General features: G+C 37.6%; 1 protein-coding gene across 1 annotated transcript in view; it reads right to left on the reverse strand.

Annotated features, from left to right (window-relative positions):
- LCTL (lactase like) overlaps positions 1 to 22,084 on the reverse strand; it is a 116,925-nt gene that overhangs the window by 621 nt on the left and 94,220 nt on the right. The window contains exons 6-13 of the mRNA XM_027851990.1: positions 21,231 to 21,359; positions 20,937 to 21,032; positions 16,320 to 16,374; positions 16,062 to 16,223; positions 3,665 to 3,939; positions 3,239 to 3,365; positions 2,196 to 2,395; positions 889 to 952 (exon numbers count right to left, since the gene is read on the reverse strand). Of these exons, the coding sequence (XP_027707791.1) occupies positions 889 to 952; positions 2,196 to 2,395; positions 3,239 to 3,365; positions 3,665 to 3,939; positions 16,062 to 16,223; positions 16,320 to 16,374; positions 20,937 to 21,032; positions 21,231 to 21,359 (1,108 nt within the window). The remainder of the gene's footprint in view (positions 1 to 888; positions 953 to 2,195; positions 2,396 to 3,238; positions 3,366 to 3,664; positions 3,940 to 16,061; positions 16,224 to 16,319; positions 16,375 to 20,936; positions 21,033 to 21,230; positions 21,360 to 22,084) is intronic.

Here is a 22,084-nt window from a genome sequence, read left to right on the forward strand (position 1 = left end):
ATAGTTAAACAGACTGTGTGAGGAATTATGTTAAGTATTAGATGTTAAGTGTACCATCTTAAGTAATTGAACAGTAAATGCCTTTAGAGTATATTTTCAGCTTAGTAGGGAGTTCAGTATTAGTTTGTATTTATGCTATTGGAATATTTAACACTACTTTTTGATATTAATACTGTACTATCTCATTTTCTATTTTTTATCTTAACAGCTCCTGTGTTCCAAATAGGTGCCTTAATGTGATTCAGTATTTTCCATATCAAATAGACATTTTTAGCAGATTTTTAAATGACAGGCTAGCTTTACAGTTATGCTTATGCTGAGTTAAACATATTAAAATCCAGAGCAAGAAATACTGTTTCTTTTAGTAAGTTATGGTTTCTTATACTTTGTTTTTTTACATAGATTCTGGGTGAGTTTTTACCTAAACCTCCTAATTCGAAAGTTTAGACACAGATTTACCTATAATCCTTTTAGTTACCATTGCATTAGAAATGCTGACGTGCAATCCTTTGTATGTTTTCAGTTTGCCATTTTTTATATCACCCACTTCCTCAAAAAAAAAAAGGTCCAACTAGTAAAAACCACAAGTTTGTTAGTTTTCATTGGCTTTCAGTATGCATCAGTTTGATTTATTAGGAGCAATGTAGTGTAGAAATACTGTCTTTTGGATTTATAGCAATTATGTTATTTTCTTTTTCATTTCATTTAATTTCATTTCAGTTCTTTTTCACTTAAGATTTTATAATTAGCAATTTAGCATTTGCTTATAGGTAAAGTAAGAATTTGTTTTTATTTTAAATAGATGTTAGAAACTGACTTCAGAAACATGATTATGTTATTCTGCATCTGATCATGTCAGTGAGCCGAAGAAAAGGATAAAATATTTACCTGCAGCAAGGATCTGGTTGGTGGTAGAACAGGTTTCAGTGGCTATGCTGTACCATCTTTCCACCTGATAAGATTAGCTTGATAAGTAATAGTTTCACAATAGTCAAAGTTTTAGCCTGTTTAAATCAATCAGCAAATACTTAACTGAGTGCTCCCTGTGCAGGGTACGGTGTGGAATGTTTAAAAAAAAGTTCTGTTCCTTGCCTTCAGGTTATACAAAAATAAAAATGAGACCGCCTCTGCCCTTAAGGAATTTGAGTTCTCCTGGAGAGGTGTAGTATTTTCGCAGATAAGTAAGTACAGGATACATAAAAAATATTGGGGTGGTGCTGACAACTATCAGGGAAGCCCTCTTGAAGGACCACAAAGAGAACTAGGTATTCTAAAATGTGCAAGTGAGGAAGGACAGCATTTCGGACATGGGGAACAGCTTATAGCAGAGGCACAAAGGTATATGATGGAATGTCACAGGTGAGGAATGGCAAATAGTCCAATTTGGATATCATGGTGTAACCAACATGGAAATAACAGTCCGAAGCCTAATTGTGATGGGCTTTAAATGTTAAACAGAGGAGGTTGTATTTTATCCTTCTGTTTTGTATAACATTGTGCTAGGTGTACAAGTACAAAGCTGAAACTAAACAAAGCCGCTGCTCTCAAGTTGCTTAAAATCTAAAAAAAAACCAAAACTGGCCTCTTTGTATTTTTTTTTAATTCCTGTGTTTTTCATTAATCATAGAACAGAGTGTGTGACATTTTAAAATATCTCTTTTCCTTTGCTATTTTCTCACCTTATAGTCCCCCAATAAAAACTTTAAAACCTTTAAAAGTAGAATTTAATATATCTTCCCCACCAAAAGTTTTGGAACCATCTGGTGGGATGGACTGGACAATCTTGATTCAGAAACAGCAAGGTATCTTATTTTTAGAAATATCATAGAGAACAGTAGTTATGTCCTTTGCTTTAGTTAGCTTACCACATAACCATTCGTATATTGCTAAATTGTCTTTTTGTTATTAGTATATCAATAAACTATCTGTATTCGTGAGTAGGTATTGTTTGTATTTGATTTTTTTTAAATGGTATTCACTTTCGACATCGTGGCATTATGGACAGAATATAGACTTGGGGATCGAGAAGACTTGTTCCAGTCCTGACTTATTTAATAACTTGGGAACTGGTGATAGAGGAGTGGCAGGATCAAAGCTCTGATGACTCTGCATAACCATAGAAGGGAAGAGAATACCTGCTGCCATCTACTGTAGTTGCCTTGTTATGAGTTAGAATGAACATCCGATCATCTCACCTCTATTGGATTAGGAAATCCATTTGCACTGATGATATTTTTATAGTACTGAACTGAAGCCTTAGGATATCGAGGTTTATTCCTGTTGTTAAATTCAACATAAAAGAATCCATATCTGTATGAGTATCCATTTTCCCATTCAAATTTATCAAGCAGAGACCAGGAAGTATATCCCTTTACATTAACACCATCTTTTATAGCTGAAAACAAATTTCCATTAAAAATAATTTTAACATTTACTTCAGCCTATATAGTTAAGTGAAAATATGTATAAAACTACATTTCCTGAAATTTTATCAAATGCTAAACATTTATAGAATCAAGAATTTCAGGGGGCCACGAAAGGTATCTAGTTTACTCTCTATTTAGCTCAGAGGGAATTATTCAGGTATAAATGTATTAGCTGACTTTTGAGTTCCTTGTGAACTCTTGAGATTATCTTTTGGAGAATCACCTCTATAACATCCTGACTAAATGGTCTTGAACATTTGAAGCAACCAAGTGAGGGAGAACCCATGACCTCCTGAGCCAGAGCAACTGCACTTTTGGACATCTCTTAACTGCTTGGAAGTGTTCTCATTATAGCTAACCTAAATCTGCTTTTGTGGTTCTGCCCTGTGGGACAAACAGCAAATCCAATCTTTCTTCCATATGACATCTGCTCGTGTAGTTGAAAGCAAATATGCTCTGTTATGAAACTGCTCTCCCTCTCCCCCTGTCTTCTCCAGGATAAATGTCCTCAGTCCCTTCTCTTGATAATTCATGTGTTGTGATCTTGAGGCCTTTTCCTGTCCTGGTGGTTCTGTGGATGCTCTTCGTTTTATCAGTGTCCTTCCTAAAACATGACACTCACTGAATATGATACTATACTCGTCATCTCATCAGGGCCGAGTACAATGCGATTATTTCTTATGTCTAGACACTGTACCTCTCTGATCATGCTCTAGGGTAGTATTTGTTCTTTCAATAGCCATGTGGTATCGTTGACCCATGATGAGTTTGTGAGTCACCAGAATGCCTAGATGAAAACAAAAACCCCTTACCTTTTAGCATTTCATTAATGTATCCTTTGAGGTACTGTATTCTCCACTCGTCACACAACTGAATATGATTTAGCTTTTCAGACACGCCATTTTCTGTCACGTATACGAGAGGATTGCCATATTGAGTCTGAAAAGACAATGTTTGAACCAGCTATGGAAGGTGTTGGGGGTCAGATGGAAAAAATACGTAGAGAATATATAAAATGTTGACTTTTGAGTCAGAGAAGTCATAGCAGCATGTAACTATCTGTACTCTTGATTGAACCTACCAATATCCTAACTGTATTTATAATTTTATATGTATACCAAGAAGCATATTTTATGTTTAGAGAAGAGTTGGAAGAGGGCTATATACAATTTTTGTCTGTTTTTATCAGAACAAGGATCTTTAGTAACTTCCTATAAAAGATGCATTACAATAATTACCTGAACAAAGTTGAGGAGCCTCCTAAATCCCCATGGCACCAAATGTGGCCAATTACAGCCTAAATCTGACCAGTTTGGGTCAACTAATTCTGCTATATCACGATCATTTTGATAGCTGGGCCCTTGACGGGCAGGGTGATTCTTCTCTGTGATATATCGAGTAGTAAAGTGACCTAATCCCAAGAAGTCAAATGTGCCTTTAATATAATTTTTTTCATGGATCGAGAACACTGGTAACCTTGACATCCCCAGGCCTTGTTCTGTACTCTTTCTGCCTATCATAAAAGAAAAAAAAGTAACTTCAAAAAGTAATAATTCTCCACAAATGTTTTTGGCTTTAACAACACATGATAGTAGTATTTACAATCTTGATTTAAAAGGTAATGTCTAAGTCCTGGGATTTAAGATTAAAGTATCTATGAAAAAAATTTTAGTCTTTTATAACAATTTTAAAATGTTAAAACCACAAAAATAAAACTTTGATTTGGCAAAGCATCACTTTATGAGTAATGTATCTAAAATCTACCTGCAAATTGAATTGCCAGAAGCTTCTGATTAAAGAAAGTTCATTTTAAAATAGTGAGTTGTAAAATATACCTTAAAAGAATGTTTTATTATTACTTTTAAATATGATTCTAAAATGGAATTAAAGTAAATGCCCAGAAAGATAATGATCAAATAATTCTTATTTTATATTTGTCTATCTATTGTATATCCAGTCAATGAGGAGGTAAAGAAATTTTGCAAAAAACTCTTTAAAACCTTTTAAATTAAATGAACACATGCCATATGGTTTCAGTGCAGAGATTAACTGGCAAAAAAAAAATGTTAGGAAACATGCTTTGGCAAGAAGAAACAGGAACTAGAGGCTTTATAGACCATAAAAACCTCATGTCTGCACCACAGATACTTAAGAGTCAGGAAGTACTACACATAACAATCTCACACACACAAAAAAATTGCTGTTATTCTGATAAACAGTGGGGGAGTCGTTTCTCTATGCATCCTTGACTTTAGGACAGAAATCAATGTCAATGCCAAAATAATATAAATGAGATACTTAATTGAGATAATCCAACCTAACCTATTGATCTAAACAAGCTATTCATGCTGGAAAATGGGAGATGGATAAAAAACCTGATATGGACACAGACTGTCACCATTCAGATTGAAATTTAACCAATGTAAAAAAATTACAGAGGAGACCTACAGAAAATACTACAAATTGCCACTCAGCTAATGAGCACTTATACTTGCCAAGTAAATAAAAAGTGGTAGTCAAGGGCAGCCCCAGTTGAGAACGTAGATTTGTTGGCAAAACCTTACAAAGTTTGAAATAGAAAACAGTTCTATCATTCAGCTAGGATCATCTTTCCTCCAGGCTAAAATTTCTGCAATATAGTTATTCCTTCTGGCACTAAGGAATGACTCCTTAAGCAAATGTAACTATTTGAACTAGATTAAACTCCTTGAGCTTAGAACATATCTATTCACGTTGATATAGAAGTGGGGCTGAATTTCACCATTCAATTTAATAAAAATGTAATAGCCAATTATAAGCAATACTACTTAATGAGAATCAGTGAAAGGAAGCAAGTTGACCAAAACCTTGGGAACAGATCCAATTAAATCTGATCGTCCCAAAAGGAATTAAGTATGAACATCAGTTCACAACAAAGATGAGAAATGGAAAATATGTATGTTAAGATTTACAAAAGTTCTTATTCCATAGACAGAGCAATCAGATTTGGATCCAACAGATTTCTCCCACTAATTCTTAGATCTCTCCCTCTGCTGGTTCTGCTGCCTTACAAACATGCACACGTCTCCTCATAATTAAAAAACACTCATATGCTTATCCTTAAAAAAAACTTACGTAGTCCAACCATACCCACATCATCTCTCCTTCCCTTCTTGGCTAAGTATTTGTCATTTGAAACTTTAGAACCTTGCCTTTTCTTACACCTTCCTTAGTCCACATGCTCTAAAATACAACACTGGTCTACTTGTTATTCTTCACACAAGATATGCTATCTCCTGTTCCAAGACTTTTGTATTAGTCCCCCTTACCTAAACTATTCTCTGTCCTTACATCCATGTCTGAGTTTTCTTGTCTTCCTTTAAGACAACTCAAATCTTATAGGCCTTTCCTGAGCTTTCTCTCCCCACCCCATCCTAATCTACTTTTGAGATTATCTTCCATCTACTCTTTCTTGCATGTACCTATTTACACATCATTTCGCCATCAGAATGTGAGGTCGTTGAGGACAGGAACTGTCTTGGCCTTTCTGTCCCCAGTCCCTACCACAATACCTAACACATAGTAAAAGTTCAAGGAATGCTTGTTGACTAACATCCCCTGATGTTACAGAAGACAAAGCGAAAGATCCCTCAAAATAGGACATATTCTCAAAGCAGATCTTTGAAAGCATTGGGGTTTATTTTATCCCCAAGATATTTAAAATAAATAGAAGAAAAATATTCCTTATTGCTATTGGAAAAAAATTTGAGAAAATAACTAGTAACCCATATTTTCACCATAACTATAATAATATTAACTAGCAACCCATATTTTTCATCTCTGTAAGATTTTTAATCAGAATAAGCAGCAACCTTATTGAGGGTGCCCTTGAAGAAGGTATGAGAAGGGAGTACATAAACTTTTGCAAACTCTATTCCACATCTTTCTGGTATCAGAAAATGTCTGTACAATGAAGTCTTCCTGTTTGCAGAAGGCATTGTGCTGATTATGTCAAGACTGGGGACAATGAAGAGGTTCTTAAATGAGATGTATAATCACTAAGAAGAATTTAATAGACTAAAATGATGCTTTCTGGTTGCAGCTCATAGAAAACCGAAATCTTCAAAATCACCCGAAGGGCGAAGAGGTGAATGGTGGACATGAATAGGCAGTGACTCATTACAACAAAGAATCATGTAGGAGAAGCATACAATGGATAGTTTTAGAGATAGACAGTTAGACAAGGAGATGGACTGAACATGTTGTGAGAGACAGCTGCCTCATAGTCACTGGTTTCCACTGGTGTCATGAGATCATATATCTAGAGCTAGACACCCTTTGTTATATGAATGAGGAAATGGGTTCAAGAGGGTGAGGATACAACAGTAGTAAACTCCAGAAGACTGCTAAACTCATCCTCCAACTCCAGAGCCAAAGCTCTTTCCATGGTGCCATTCTACCTCCTATGTAATAGAAATCTAGAGAAAGGCCCAGAGCCTTGAGTAGGTTCCCTGTGAACAGTTTATGGGATGACATGAATAAGAACCAAGAATATATGGAGAGGTAATGATCTTTATTGTTAAGCCGAATACACAGATTGATGATGATGTTCAAAGGGTGGAGCTTTATACTCAAATTGTGAACAAGATTTTAGAATGTTTTTATTACTGAAGGTAATATTAGTTTTCTTAGCAAAACATTTCTTCACATCATACAAAAGGAGGCCAGTTTACTAAATCTAGTCTGAATTGTAAATTTTTATTATAAAGGTTAAAGCTTCACTTCTAGGTCACGTGGCATGGCTAACATGATGATGAACTAGACACTTTTCCCAGTGCCCACTAACTCACAACTCCACCCTCTCCTAAAGGATTGTGTGCCAGATCTGAAGCAATTACAGCTGAATCCACAGACCAAAAAGAATAAACTTCAACAAAGTAAAATATTCTTTTTGACACTAGAGAACACTCTTACAGCACTCTCTCAATACCCCTCCCCAATGAACCTTCACATTCCTGGCTGGGATCCACTAGCACAAACTGACCCATGGACTTGTGTCTAGGGCTCACAATGGGATCTCCTCCTGTTTCAAAGACAGCTAGCACCCTTTATTCCCTGCTCATCCCCAAACTCACAGTAAGCAGCAGACACTAATTTTGCCTATCCATATGAGAATAGGTAGAGTAAGCTACCTTCTGCCTGAGGTGGTCCCTAGGTTAGGAGCTCAATGTTGCAGAGACTCTGGAACACCTTCCTACAACCTTTTAAAAAAATAACAGATGCTTATTCACCCCAGCAAAAAAGAATGGGGAAGAGGGCCAACATGAGTCCCTTCCCTGGGTCAGAAGGAAAGGAAACAGTCCTGGACCCCAGAGGTCTAGATCGGCTAAGGACTGTAAACAAAGACAGTTAAACCTAAGCGGGAGGAGACGGAGACAACTTCTCCATTCAACCTCGGTGTGTACAGCTATGGTGTGTATAGCCATAAAGTGAGTGAAATGGGAACATAAAGTAAAAGGGCTGAAACACCAAGGACTTCTCAAAACTCAAAACCCAGAGCACAAGCAGATAAATCTACAGAGGGGATCCCTAAACTAGAAAGAAAAATAAGTACTAAATCCTCAAGGAGATTACAAAACTTTTAATAAACATTACAAGAAGAATATTAACCAATGTCTAATGAAACACTGGATACTGGGAAATCCCAAAGGAGCATGGAACAACAAAAAATTTAAGGATGATTCAAAAGACAAATCCACAAGAAGAAATTAGGAATGAATATGTCAGATGTTATAACTCTAAATGCTTTAAAAAAAAAACAAATAAAACTTGGCAATAAGACTAAAAAAAAATTTGAATCCATAGTGGAGAATTTCTTCAAAGAAATTAAAGAGTAATAATTAGAATATAAAAATATTAAATATAAATATATAAATATATGACTGCTGTAAAGAATATAAAAATACTAAAGTAGAGAGAAAAATCTGATAGAAAAGGAGCAAGAGGCAAGAAAGTTTTTTTTTAAATTCATGTACAAACCAAAACCATTAATAAAGACAAGGTATATAGATAAGGATCAATTGGTCTACCAGAAGAAAGGGACAAATCAAAAAACCTGGACATCATAATGCAGGAAATAATATAAGAAAAGTACTTAGAACTTATGAAAATAGGAAACAAAGCACCAGTCTAAAAAATCCAGACTTAATGGGGGGGGGGGGGGAGGGGGAGGAGATAAAGAGAGACAGAGAGAGAGAGAGAGAGGGAGAGAGAGACTTCTATGTTTTAAACTCCAAGACATATAGTGGTTAAATTTAGCAATTCCAACGACAAGCAACAAATTCTGCAAGTGACCAATTGATCTCTGTCTATACACCTTGTCTTTATTAATGGTTTTGGTTTGTATATGATTACTGTATCCTTATTAAATCTATGGGACAATAGTAAAGGTAAAAAGTAAATCTTTATAAACAGTAAAGATCAGGGCACAAGTGGTGTCTTTAAATACTGCTCCTTATCAAGCGCAGGGGGTGGAGAAAAGTAAATTCAGGGAGCAAACAACTAGCTAAGAAGATAGTGTCTGAAAATGGAATTTGAATATCTGAACCGTAGCTTAAAATGTAGGAATTACAAGTGTCTGATCAAGGATGGAGGGCACCTACTAAGTTGATGAGAATGTATCTGTATGGGGTCTTGCAAATATAATCAGATTGGCTTTAGATTGAAAATGATGGAGGTATAAAACTTCCTACAAACATCCACCATGGAGAATTTCTAATTTCATATATATGTATATATATTTGAGGAATAGCAGTTGATATATAAAAATTCACCAGGATGAAACCTAAGAAGGGAGCCATAGCCTCAAATATCAGTACACCAGTGCTCAAATTATAAACAAAAAGCAACTTGAGCTACAAGAATTAGTCTAAGTAGGCAAATTTTACCTTATAGAAATAATTGGGAACTCTGATGAGATGGAATCAATTACTGGACTGTGACTGTTGAAGGGTATGCCTTAATCAAAAGAAGCAGAATAAGTAAAGGGGCTGGGGGTAGCATTATACATCAAAAAGCTACAGTTGTGGAAGGAAATCCAGAAGCCAGAAGGGAAAAGCATGGTAGAGAGCATTTGAGTAAAGATCAATTAAGGCAGAAATAGAAGAGATGTTAGGGGCAGCTAGGTGGTGCAGCAGAGAGAGTGCCAGCACTGGAGTCAGGAGGATGTGAGTTCAAATGTGAACTCAGACACTTAGTAGCTGTATAACCTTGGGCAAGTCACTTAACCTTGTTTGTTTCAGTTTCCTCATTTGTAACTTGATCTAGAGAAGAAAATAACCAACTCACTCTAGTCTCTTTGTCAAGAAAATCCCAAATAGAGTCAGAGTTAGAAACGAATACTCGACTAAACAACAACAGAAAATATATTGCATACTAGACCACCTAGACAGAAAGATGAAATAGATGCGCAGTTTGGGAAACAGATTACAAGACTGGCATAGCAGTATGACAGTGTAGTGATGGGAACTTTGATCATCCAGACATCTGCTGGTACTCTTTGTCAAAAGCAGAACAGTTAATGATTTCTTTACTCCCATTAATGATAAATTCATCCTGTAAACAGCAAGGGGGAAATTTTATTTTGGATCTGATTCTCACTAGTAGGAAAGAAATGTTTGCAAGAGTGGATATGATGGGAACCTTGGACAAAAATGAACACTCTGTCTTAAAGTTTGTGATAGAGGAAAGGAAAATTGGGCATCATCTGGCATGCACTGTGGATACTAGGAGAGTAGATTTCAGAGACTTAGAAGAAAGTATATGTATAATAGCATGGGCTACAGATTCTACAGATGGAGTAAAATCCCAAGAAGGATGGGAAATTCAAGGATGAAATTCCAAAGATACAAAGAATCAATCCCAATGAAGCACAAAAAAGAAAATTGTTGAAGAGACCAATCTGGATGCCCAGGGCATTCACCAACCTATATTTTAAAAAGATATGTACTAGGTAAAGAAAATAAGGGCAAATAACAGCACATAAATATAAAAGTGTGCCATAGTCTTGTAAGAACTAAGGAGGTGTCAAAGCTCAAAATGAGCAGAGGCTGGCAAGGAAAAAAAAGTTTTATTATTTTATTTTATTTTAAAGCTATATTGTGGAAAAGAAGAGGATCAAAGAAGTGATAGGAGTCCTACCTGACGTGGATGACATTAATGACAAATGATGACAAAGAAGGTAGAGTGCTCAAAACCCATTTTGCTACCATTTTTTCTGCCATGGATAATTATCCTTGGCCTGGAAAGGACAGAACAGAAATGCCTATCAGGTAATTGATACCTGAGGATGTTAAGGAGATAGTAAGAAGCACCGAGCTGTGCTTGATGAGCTCAAGTCACCTGACCCAGATGAACTGCTTCCTCTGTTATTGAAAGAACTGGCAGATGATGTATCTGAGCCATTCTCAGGATTTTTGATATGTCCAAAAACGTGAGTGGTGACAGAATCCTTTCCTATATTTGCTACACGTACAAGGTCTTTTTTTTCTCCTGAATCGACTTTTTTTTTTCTTTTTGGAGGAGATCAAGGTTAAGTGACTTGCCCAGTGTCACACAGCTAGTAAGTGTCAGAGGCCACATTTGAACTTGGGTCCTCTTGACTCCAGGACTGGTGATCTATCCACTGTGCCACCTAGCTAGCCCTCCTGAATGGACTCTTATGAATGTTCGGGACTATTGTCTAAATGAAGCTTCTGGCAAATTAAATTCATTGATAAAATTTCTCCTCCATATGGATCGATTGACAACTAGTGAGATCAAGATCTCTTTTGTTTGAACCTTTTGCCAAGCTCATCACATTCCTAGGGTTTCTCTACTCAGATTTTATGATGGCCATGAAAACTTGATTGATATGTGAATTCTTTAGGACACTTATCACATTTATAGGCTTTTCTAATGAAATCTAACACCTAGGGAATTTGGTCTCTCTCAGTGATACTTCATAGCCACAGAAGAGAGGAGAGGTGCGACAGGACTAGAGAAGGATAAATATCTCAATTTTCACAAAAGGAAAAAGAATGGAAGATAGAGGAAAGGAAAATTGGGCATGGTCTAGCATGCACTGTGGATACTAGGAGAGTAGACTATAGTCTAGTGAGCCTGACTGATTCCTGGTAAAATTCTAGAACCTATTATTAAAGTGATGATTTAGTGAACATCTAGAAAAAGAAACAGTGATCTCAATGGCTTCATCAGGATGAATATTATTTCCTTTTTTGAAAGTTACCAAATTAATAAATAAGGCATAATACAGTAGACATTGTTTACCTAGGTTTTACCAAATAACTTCATAATCTTTAATGCTACCATTGTAGGAAAGATCTGGCCTAGACAATGGTACAATTAGGTGAATCTAGTACTAGTTAAATGGCAAAACCCAAAGAGTAGTCAACAGTGATTCAAAGTCATCTCAGAAGGATGTCTCCTATGGAGTGCTACAGGGATCTGTGCTTGACCCTAGCCTGGTTGATATTTTTATCAATGACTTAAAATATAAATAAAGTAGATACAGATATAGTATAGTAGATATAGATATAAATAAAGTAGATATAGATATAGTGTATATAGTATAGTAGAGACAGATATAAGGTAGATATAGTATATATAGTATGGTAGATATAGATATAAAGTAGATATTGTATAGTGGATATAGATATAAAATAGATATAGATATAGTATATATAGCATATTAGATATTGTTATAAATAAAGTAATATAGTTTTAAATAAATAAATATAGATAAAGTTATAGGTAGTATAAACACAAAGCTAGGAAGGATAGCTAACAAACTGAATGATGCACTTGGAATGACTAATAAAATTAGATTCTCTTATTTAAAGGTGATAAATACAAAGTCTTACATTTATGTTCAAGAAACTGACTTCATAAATATAAGATGGAGGAGGTACAATTAGATAGTTTGTCTGAAAAAGTTCTGTAGGTTTTAGTAGAGCACACTTCAACATCAATCAACAGTGTGACGGGCCTGCCAAAGGATCAAAGGTAGCCTTGGACTGCATTAAGAGAGCACAGCTTACACAAAAAAGGAGCTGTTAACTCCAGGGTAGCCTGCCCTGGTCAGACCACATTTGGAGTACTGTATTCAGTTCTGGTCCCCACATTTCAGGAAATTGAATAAAATCAATAAAGCATTTATTAAGCACCTATGTTCCAGGCACTGTGGTAAGCTGTAGGGATACAAAGAAAGGTAAAAGACAATTCCTGCCCTTGAGGAGCCCACAATCTAATGGAAGAGAGGGCATTCATAAGCTGGAGAGTATCCCAAGGAAGGTATCCAGAATGGCCAAGTGCCTCAAATTCATGCCATGTGAAGAACCATTGAAAGAACTGGGGGTGTTTAGCCTAAAGAAGACTCAAGGAAGACAGGATAAATGACTTCAAATATTTGAAAGGATTATCCTATGGATTGTTCTGCTTGACCTAGGACCAGTGGGTAGAAGTACAAAGAAGGAAATTTAGGCTTGATTTTAGGAAATACTGCCTAACAATTGTTGTTGTTCTGTTGTTTCTGACTCTTCGTGACCCCATTTGGGGTTTTCTTGGCAAAGATACTGGAGTGGTTTGCCATTTCCTTCTTCAACTCATTTTACAGATGAGGAAACTGAGGCAAACACAGTTAAGTGATTTATCCAAGGCCACACAATTAGTGTCTGAGGCCAGATCTGAACTCATGAAGATAAGTCTTCTTGACTTATCTTCATGATAAGTGGGCCAGCACTCTATCCACTGTGCCACCTTGCTACCCTCCTAACAATTAGAACTATTCAAAAGTCAGATAGGCTGCTTCAGGAGCTAGTAGATTCCCCTTAACGTTGGCCTTCAAGCAAGGGTTTGTTTTTGTTTTTTGTTTTTGGCTAGGCAGTGGGGTTAAGTGACTTGCCCAGGGTCACACAGCTAGTAAGTGTTATGTGTCTGAGGCTGGATTTGAACTCAGGTCCTTCTGAATCCAGGGCCGGTGCTCTATCCATTGCGCCACCTAGTTGCCCCCCAAGCAAGGGTTTGTTGACCATTTGTTTGATATGTCATATAGAGGATTCCACCTTGTTTTACACTGTATGACCACCAAGGTCCCTTTAAATCTGAAATGTGACTCAGTGAGTAGGAGGTAAGGAAGTAGGGGCAACAAATGTTGTAGAGGAATTTTTCCAAAAGTTTGGCTATGAAATGGCATAGGAATGTGGCATGATATCTGAAGGAGGGGGAACAGGAGAATCAAGGAGGAGGGTTTTTTAAAGATGGGGGAGACATCTAGCTGTATCGCCTCCATCTTATATTCATGAAATCAATTTCTTGAACAGAAATGTAAGACTTTCTATTTATCCCCATTAACTAAGGGAATCTAATTTTATTAGAGATATTCCAAGATCTTTTTGGATCCTGACTGCATCATTCAGTTGTTTTTTGTTTGTTTGTTTGTTTGTTTAAGGTTTAAGTTTAAGGACCTGGTTAGAGTAGACAGATAGCAAGGTCTCGTATTTGCTGTGCTTCTCAGGCGATTATCTAATGATAAAGATACGATTTTATATGTGAATGCCCTCCTATTTGCTGAAGTTTATGTTTGCCCTTAGGGCGTATATAGACTATCCTCAAAGGTTTTATAGCTATGAGAAAGCAGGCATATGGACGACAGGTTATCCATGTTCTTTTCACCAGAAATGTCAAACACATGGCAGGTTATAGTGCAGCCCACAACACTCCCAACTATGGTCTGAACCAGATTCAAATGTAATCGGGAAATATTTGACAAAATTAATTTAAAATAAAAAAACAAAACAAACAAATAAATAAATTAAAAATACAATAACATCTAGATAATATCAGTTTAGTGGTCCCTGTTTTTATTTTAGTTTGATTCCATTGCTTATTCTCCCTTGAGGCAGCTAGGTAGAACACCAGGCCAGGAGTCAGCAAGATGAGTTCGAATCCAGCCTCAGAACTAGCTGTGTGACCCTGGGCAAGTTATCTAACCCTGTTTGTCTCAGTTTTGTCAACTGTAAAATGGGGCTAGTAATAGCACCAACTTCCCTGGGTTGTTGTCTGGATCAAATGAGATCATATTCGTAAAGAGCTTAGCACAGAGCCTGGCACGAGGTAGGTGCTATATGCTTATATCCTCCTTTCCTTTCTTTTCCCCCATTAAGAACAACATCCATGAGCTTTTCCATTAAAAAAAAAAATCTTTCCCATTTTGATTTTTCTTGAAGATCAGTTTCCAAGTGTTTTTTTTAACAACTGTATTGTCTCTAGTAGTAGTATCTAGTTGGTACAGGGGATAGAATGACAGGCCTGGAGCCAGGAAGCCCTGAGTTCAAATCTAGCCTCAGATCCTTACTAGTTATATGACCTTGGCTAAGTTACTTAACCCTGTTTGCCTCAGTTTCCTCATCTGTAAAATGAACTGGAGAAGAAAATGGCAAACCGCTCCAGTATCTTTGCTAAGAAAACCCCAAAAGGGGTCGCAAAGAGTCTGACCCAACTGAACAACAAAATTGCCTCTAGCACTGATTTCTTCTGGTTGTCTGGTTGTCTGTCTGGTTGTCTAGTCCTACCGTCCTTCCTGACTTTGTCTTAAGAGGATGTGAAAGATAATGCCTTGTAGACACTGTCCTGATTTGAACAGGTTAACTCTGTCTGGAGAGGCTGAAAGAGCAGGTAAATATCATCCACATCTACTGTCTCTTGGACTATATCTTTCTGGGTGGTGAGTCCTTCAGAATCATACATTGGGCCCACAAGTGGTCCTGGTACTGTCACCTGGGCAAGATAGGAAGACTCAGTCTCAAAAAAGCAAACAAAAACAAACAAGCCCACATAAAAATTTTACTCCCCTTTCATTTTCCTGCAGTTTAAAAGAGAAGAAAGGGATGAGAGATTGTTTGGGGGACAAGAAGAAAGAAATAAAAAAGGAAGAAAATACAGGAATAAAAAAAAATCTCTAAGTAATTGGTGAGCTCATTTTCTCAGTATGCTTAGGTTGTTATCCAGATAGAAACAGTTAATTCTCTATTCTTTGGTGACTTATTATCCAGTTTATGGCCTATCTAGGCCATTTACTACCATTTATCTTACTTCTATTTCCCCAGCTTTTTATTCTTTTCACATAAACACTGTAACAGTAGGTTCATGACTATTCTATTTGTTGTTATTTGGTTGTTTTTCAGTTGTGTCAGACTCTTCATGACCCCATTTGGAGTTTTCTTGGCAAAGATACTAGAGTGGCTTGCTGTTTCCTTCTCTAGCTCATTTTACAGATGAGGAAACTGAGGCAAATGGTGAAGTGACTTTCTCAGGGTCACACAGATAGTAAGGGTCTGAGGCTGGATTTGAACTCATGAAGGTGAGTCTTCTTGATTCTAAGCCCAGTTCTCTATTAACTGCACCACCTAGTTGCCTATTCTGTTAGAATTATGGAATGAAAGAGTTGGAAGGAAACTGAACTTTATTAATGTCTAGTCTGAATGGAAGAAATGACTTGCAGAGACTAGAACCCAGATCTTCTGATTCCCAGTTTAGCCATACATTGCAATCTACCACATCACCCCCCCAGTTGGGATAGGAAGAGTCCAGCTTACTCACCAATGTAGTCCTTCATAACTTGGGGGTAGTCTCCTGCACAAATGGGGTTTGCAAACCAGCCTAAACAGAACTGCATGTATCTTTCAGCAGCCTCGATGTCCTTTGGGTTGGTAATGTCCACGGGCTCCCCCCAGTTGCAAGTTAATGAAATACCCACCAGTCCTTTGGGAGAAGGGGAAAAAATAAAGGAAGGTGTCACCTAATAGAGCCTATGTTTGCTCCAATTCTATTTGCTGGTTCTAAATGTTTGAGGCTTACCTTGTTGTTTTTTGCGCCAGATTTTGTCGTAAGAGTGCCAGACCTTTGCATGGGACTAGAAGGAAAAGAACACACTCTTACAATGCTTCTAGCTAGTTCCTAAGCACCATGAGGGCAGGAACCATATTTTAAGTATCTGTGTATGTTCCCTAGCACTAAGAACGGTGCTTCCTTTGCACATAGTAGGTATTTAATAAATGGTTGAATGAATGTTGTTCTTCCTATCAAACCCCCTTTATTACCTTATCCTCAGTACCTTCTCCCTGCTTTTTTATTTAGGTCATCCCATAACTCAAGGTCAAGTTCTAATAGTTCAAAACCAAGTTCTACTTCAAGGTCAAGTTCTAGTAGGTAGCTAGGTGTCACAGTGAACTGGAGTCAGAAAGAGCTGAGTGCAAATTCAACCTCAGACACTAGATGTGTGACCCGGGACAAGTCACTTGACTTCTCTTTGCCTCAGTTTCCTCAACTGTAATATTAGGATAATAATAGCTCCTACTTCCCAGGGTTGTTGCAAGAGGAAAAAATAAGTTAATATTGCAAACCTTGAAGAGCTCTATAAAGCCTAGCTGTTCTACTCCAGCTTCTGTGACTCCCTTCTCTGCCTTCTACACACAGTCTACAGTCTCTCCACTCTTAGTTCTAAATCATCTGCAGTAATGGAGACTAATCATAGTGTGGTAATCCAAGTCATCAGATAATCCACAAACTTTTTGGCTTTGCACCGCTTAATGGAATTTTCAGTATATTTATCTTTCTGGCTATGTTTCTCTTGGGCTAAAATTAAATGAATATTTATTGCTTGAGAATATAGATTCTGGGTGGTAGCATGCTGAGTGATGAGGGGCAAGTCAGCCCAAGATTGAGAATTCATTGTAGATAATTTTAAAGTCTGTATTTTATAATTTTATAATATAATCCAATCTTATAATCCATAAATGAATAATAGAGTTGACTGATTTTTTTTTTTTGCTAAATATTGTAGTAAAGAAAGCTGACCTATTGGCTTAGCACAGACAAATCTTTATAGAAAATCAATGATTTGAGAAGTATTTATGCCTCTGAGACATAAAGTAAGTGGCTATTTGTCTAACACTGCCACTTGTTCCTGTGCTTACCATCCCTTTCCAACGCTTCTAGGGCCACCAATCATTTCTCTCTCTCCCAATCTCATTCTTTCTCTATCATCTTCAAACTCTCCCACTATACTGGATCTTTCCCTACTTCCTACAAACATGCTCAATCTCCCCAAAAGGGAAACAAAAAATTCCGTCTTGCTTTGACCCTCCCCTCAAGGTATCATCTTCTATCTCTTCCCCTTTACTGCTAAATATACTGCCACCACTGTTTCCTGATCCTCCTTTTCTGGAGAAACAGGAAATTCTCTGGTTCATTAGCTTCTTCTTGCCTTTGAATCTGGGTGTCCTCTAAGGCTCTGTCCTCAGTCCTTTTTCCTCTTTATGCTGATTCTCTTGGCGATCTCTTCCTCTCCCTTGCCCCAATGAATTTGTGTGGACTATCTTCTCTCTGTGTTAAAATGCTTTTCTTCTTTTGAGGTCCATTTCTGATGCCATTCCCTACAAAAAGTCATCTTTCTCTCAAATTTTCCTGATCCATCTTGTCTGGATCTCACCTTTACCCCATCACATTCTATAATATTTGAGCATATGTTGTATCCTCTACAATCTCTCTCTCTTTTTTTTAAGCAGGGCTAAACTATTCTCCATCTTCATATCTTTTATATGTATAAGTAACAACATAGAGTTGTTACTTATACTCTCAGTGTGCTGGAGCCAGCTTGGACTAGTCCAGGAGAATCCATTGTTAAATTTTCAGTGTGAGCATTTATACCTCAGAAACTGGCAAAAATTATAAATCAGGGCTTGCTTGATTATTATGTTGATTGTCTAGACTTAAGACAGTGATGAAGAAAATGTTAGTAATAGAGATTAAAATTAAATGTGTGTATTGTGTATGTTCTCCCCACCAAGAGCCAGTTGTTAAATATTTACCAGCATAACACTGCTTATACTACATGGTAGGCATTTAATGAGCATTGAATAGCATTGAATTGATAACTGAAAAGGCCCTAAGGTTGGTGGATCCCATCCATTTAATGCTTTTCTACGAGTGTCTATTGATTGTTTATCATGACCACTCAGCAGAGTGCTAGGTACTCATAAGTAATGAGATCTCTTTGGGGTTTGGCCACAGAGAAAAACAGGCTTTGGAAGAATAAAAACACCATGTGGTAGCCAACAAGACTTCATCCTGCATGGGAAGATCTCCATGTATTTCAGCTGGACCACTTGGTCACGACTACTACTTGAAGTGCCAGGATAGTAGGAACTCTTAATCCTTAGATGGGTCTTTGGCCATAATGCCAGAAATAGTCTGATACTTGTTCTAGTTGCAAAGTTATGCTATTTTTTGGCTAATATGTGAATGATTTACATTTTCTAGAAGGAGACTCTTGAGGCCAATGTAATTTTGAGGGTTGCCAAAAGGCTTCCTTGCCCTCAAGTATCTGTCCTATTGACTTATCATAGTCTCCAACATCCCCATTATAGTCTTTTTAAGTTAAGGTCTTGGCCCCAGGGGCCCCCTTAACATTAATATTTTGTTGTTGTTTAGTTGTTTCGGGTGTGTTTAACTCTTTGTGACTCCATTTGGGATTTTCTTGGCAGAAATACTGGAGTGGTTTGCCATTTTCTTCTCCAGCTCATTTTAGATGAGGAAACTGAGGCAAACAGGTTTAAGTGACTGCCCTGAGTGACATTAGTAAGTGTCTGAGGCCAGATTTGAACTCAGGAAGATGAGTCTTCCTAACTTCAGGCCTGGTACTCCATCCATTGTACCACCTAACTCCCCTAAACTTATAAATATTACCTAAAAGAGTCCCAGCTAAAATCCTTTTTTTTTTCTTAATGTGAGACAATTGGGGTTAAGGGACTTGCCCAGAGTCACACAGCTAATGAGTGTTATGTGTTTGAGGCTAGATTTGAACTCAGGTCCTCCTAACTCCAGGGCCAGTGCTCTATCTACTGCACACCTAGCTGCCCCCAAATCCAAACTTCTACAGGAAGACTTCCTTAACCCTTTTTAATTCTAGTGCCTTCCCTCTATTAAATTAATTAAATATATATTAAATATCTCCTATTTATCCTATGTATAGTTTGCTTTGTATAGATTTATTAGCATGTTGTGTGCCCCATTCCATTGTAATCTCCTTGAGGACAGGAGAATTTTGCCTCTTTTTGTATCCCCAGAACTTAGTACAGTGTCTGGCATATAGTAAATGCTTAATAAATGTTTAATGAATGATTAATACCCATTTTTCATATTAGGATAGGTCAGTTCAGATCATTTGGGGCCTAGGATTTTCTCTTCCCACCCAAATTTGTCTGTCCTGAATGACGGAACATTACCATTCAGGTCAGGCACTGGGGTGCAATAGTAATGAGTCCTTGACTAGGAAGCAGAGTTGGGGGGAAGGAGGTAACAGGAAGCCCATGGGCACGTGGAATGTGGTGGCAAGCAATGATGTGAAATACATCAAGGGCAAATACAAGATGTGAAAGATGAACTTTACTTCCTGCTCAGTTCTGTCTAGGGCCACTCTGGCTAGAATCCCCAGAGATTTGCCCCCCAGGGGCATCTAGGCAAAAGCTATACTTTCTGTATAGCCAATGGAAGGGCAACTGTGCTGGGAATCTGGAGATCCAGATTCTCCATTTTCAATGTCCACCACTAATTACAATCCAATCCAATCAATCAAAAAACATTTATTAAGTGCCTACTATGTGCCAGGCTCTGGGCTAGGTGCTGGGGATACAAGTACAATGTATGAAACAATGCCTACTCACAAGGAGGTTACCTTTTAATGGGAGAAGATAACAAATATCAATATAGAGAACATAAGCATAAGGTAAAGAAATACAAATATATACAAAGGAGTTGAAAAAAGTTTTGGGAAGAAGGCCACTCCTGGCTGTGGGGCAGGGAGCCCCTTCACTATGTATAGTAGCAGTACTGCTGACTTTGACTTAGTTATGTAAATACTAAATATCTTACTAGAGAAAACAAAAGAAGGTGTGTATTCATTAACCAATGACACGCCTTGTTGTTAAAGGTTTCACGTGGGTACTTACTGTCTCCTCAACTAGATTGAATTTTTTTTTTGGGGTGAGGGCAGCTGGGGTTAATGACTTGCCCAGAGTCACACAACTAGTGAGTGTTATGTGTCTGAGGCCGGATTTGAACTCATATCCTCTTGACTCCAGGGCCAGTGCTCTATCCACTGTGCCACCTAGCTGCCCCGACATTGGAAATTTCTTGACAGCAGCTGCCACGTTTTATAGATACATCTTTGTATTTCTGCCCATGGCACTCACCACAGTGAGTATGGAGTAGTAACTCAATAAATACTTGTTTAATCAGCATACATAGGCCAATGGATCATTATCTAACATGTTAAAGTAATATACGAGAGTAAGGTATGAGGTAAAAGGGATATGGAGACCTGACAGTACTGAGTGTGCTTCTGCTTTGAGGCGTCCTCTCCCTCCCTCAGCCTTAGTCTACAACCCAGTGAGGATTTCAGTCTTTCATTTTTACCTTAATGATATGGTGCGCTGCTGTGTATGCCCCAGTACCTCTGAGCTTCAGTCCAGGTGCATGTCGCCCTGTCTCATAGCCTTCCTTTGCAACTGACTAGAAGAATAAGGAGGAGGAACCTCAGTTAGTGGGGAAATAGCTGTGAAAATCAGTGTTAAAAGAGTGGGGTTGTATTCTTTGGAGGGGTGAGACAGAGGGATATTTGAGGAAATCTAGGCAATATAGAAACAAAAGATCAATTTAAAAAAAATTTTGAAAGTAGGGTCCATAGCTCAGAAAAATAATTCAACTTACCCAAGGATCACTGAAAGTTATCCAATGCTTTACCTGGTCCCCAAACTTTTCAAAGCATAGATTGGCATAATCATTGAAGTAGGTGACCATGCTTACATTCTGCCAACCTCCAAATTTCACCTGAAGCATCTGGATGCAGAGGAGGGGAGAGAGAAGTACATCTCTGAGGACAGCATCACGAAAGACATTATTTGGAAGCCAGTTGGGAAAGAAAGGGAAGGGGAAGGGAAGAAACAATTATTAAGGTCTACTATGTGCCAAGAACTGTGCTAAGTACTTTGTTATCTCACTTGCTCCTTGCAACAACCCTGGGAGGAAGGTGCAATTATGCTCTCCATTTTAGTTGAGGAGACTGAAGCAGACAGAGGTGAAGTGACTTGCCCAGGGTCACACAGTTGGTAAGTATCTGAGGCCAAATTTGAAATCAGATCTTTCTGACTCCAGGTCCTGTGCTCTATCCACTGTGCCACTGTGGATGGCCTTTTCCATTTGCTGTAGCAAAAAACAAAAAAACAAACAAAAACCAAAAAAAACCCATAAAAACAAAACAAACAAAAAAAACCAACCCCCCAAAAAACAAACAAACAAAAAACCTATAGTCATAAGGAAAGTGTCTTATGGAGTCTTGTCAAAAGGAAATCTTGTTAAAGGTATATGATATGAGCAAAAAGGTACTCTGGAACTGGAGAAATAGTATAAAAATATAAAAGGAATAAAAAAAAATTAGGAGAGGAGCTTAGCCAGAAAGCTAGAATGCATGATGGAAAAAGAAGAGGGAAATGAGATGAGAAAAGAAATCGAGGTTATTATTTCCATTAAAGCCTCTAAGTCTTACTCCAGTGCCTCTGCATATT

Source organism: Vombatus ursinus, unplaced genomic scaffold (assembly GCF_900497805.2).
Source record: "Vombatus ursinus unplaced genomic scaffold, bare-nosed wombat genome assembly UNPS02009205.1, whole genome shotgun sequence".
Taxonomy (NCBI): Eukaryota; Metazoa; Chordata; class Mammalia; order Diprotodontia; family Vombatidae; genus Vombatus; species Vombatus ursinus.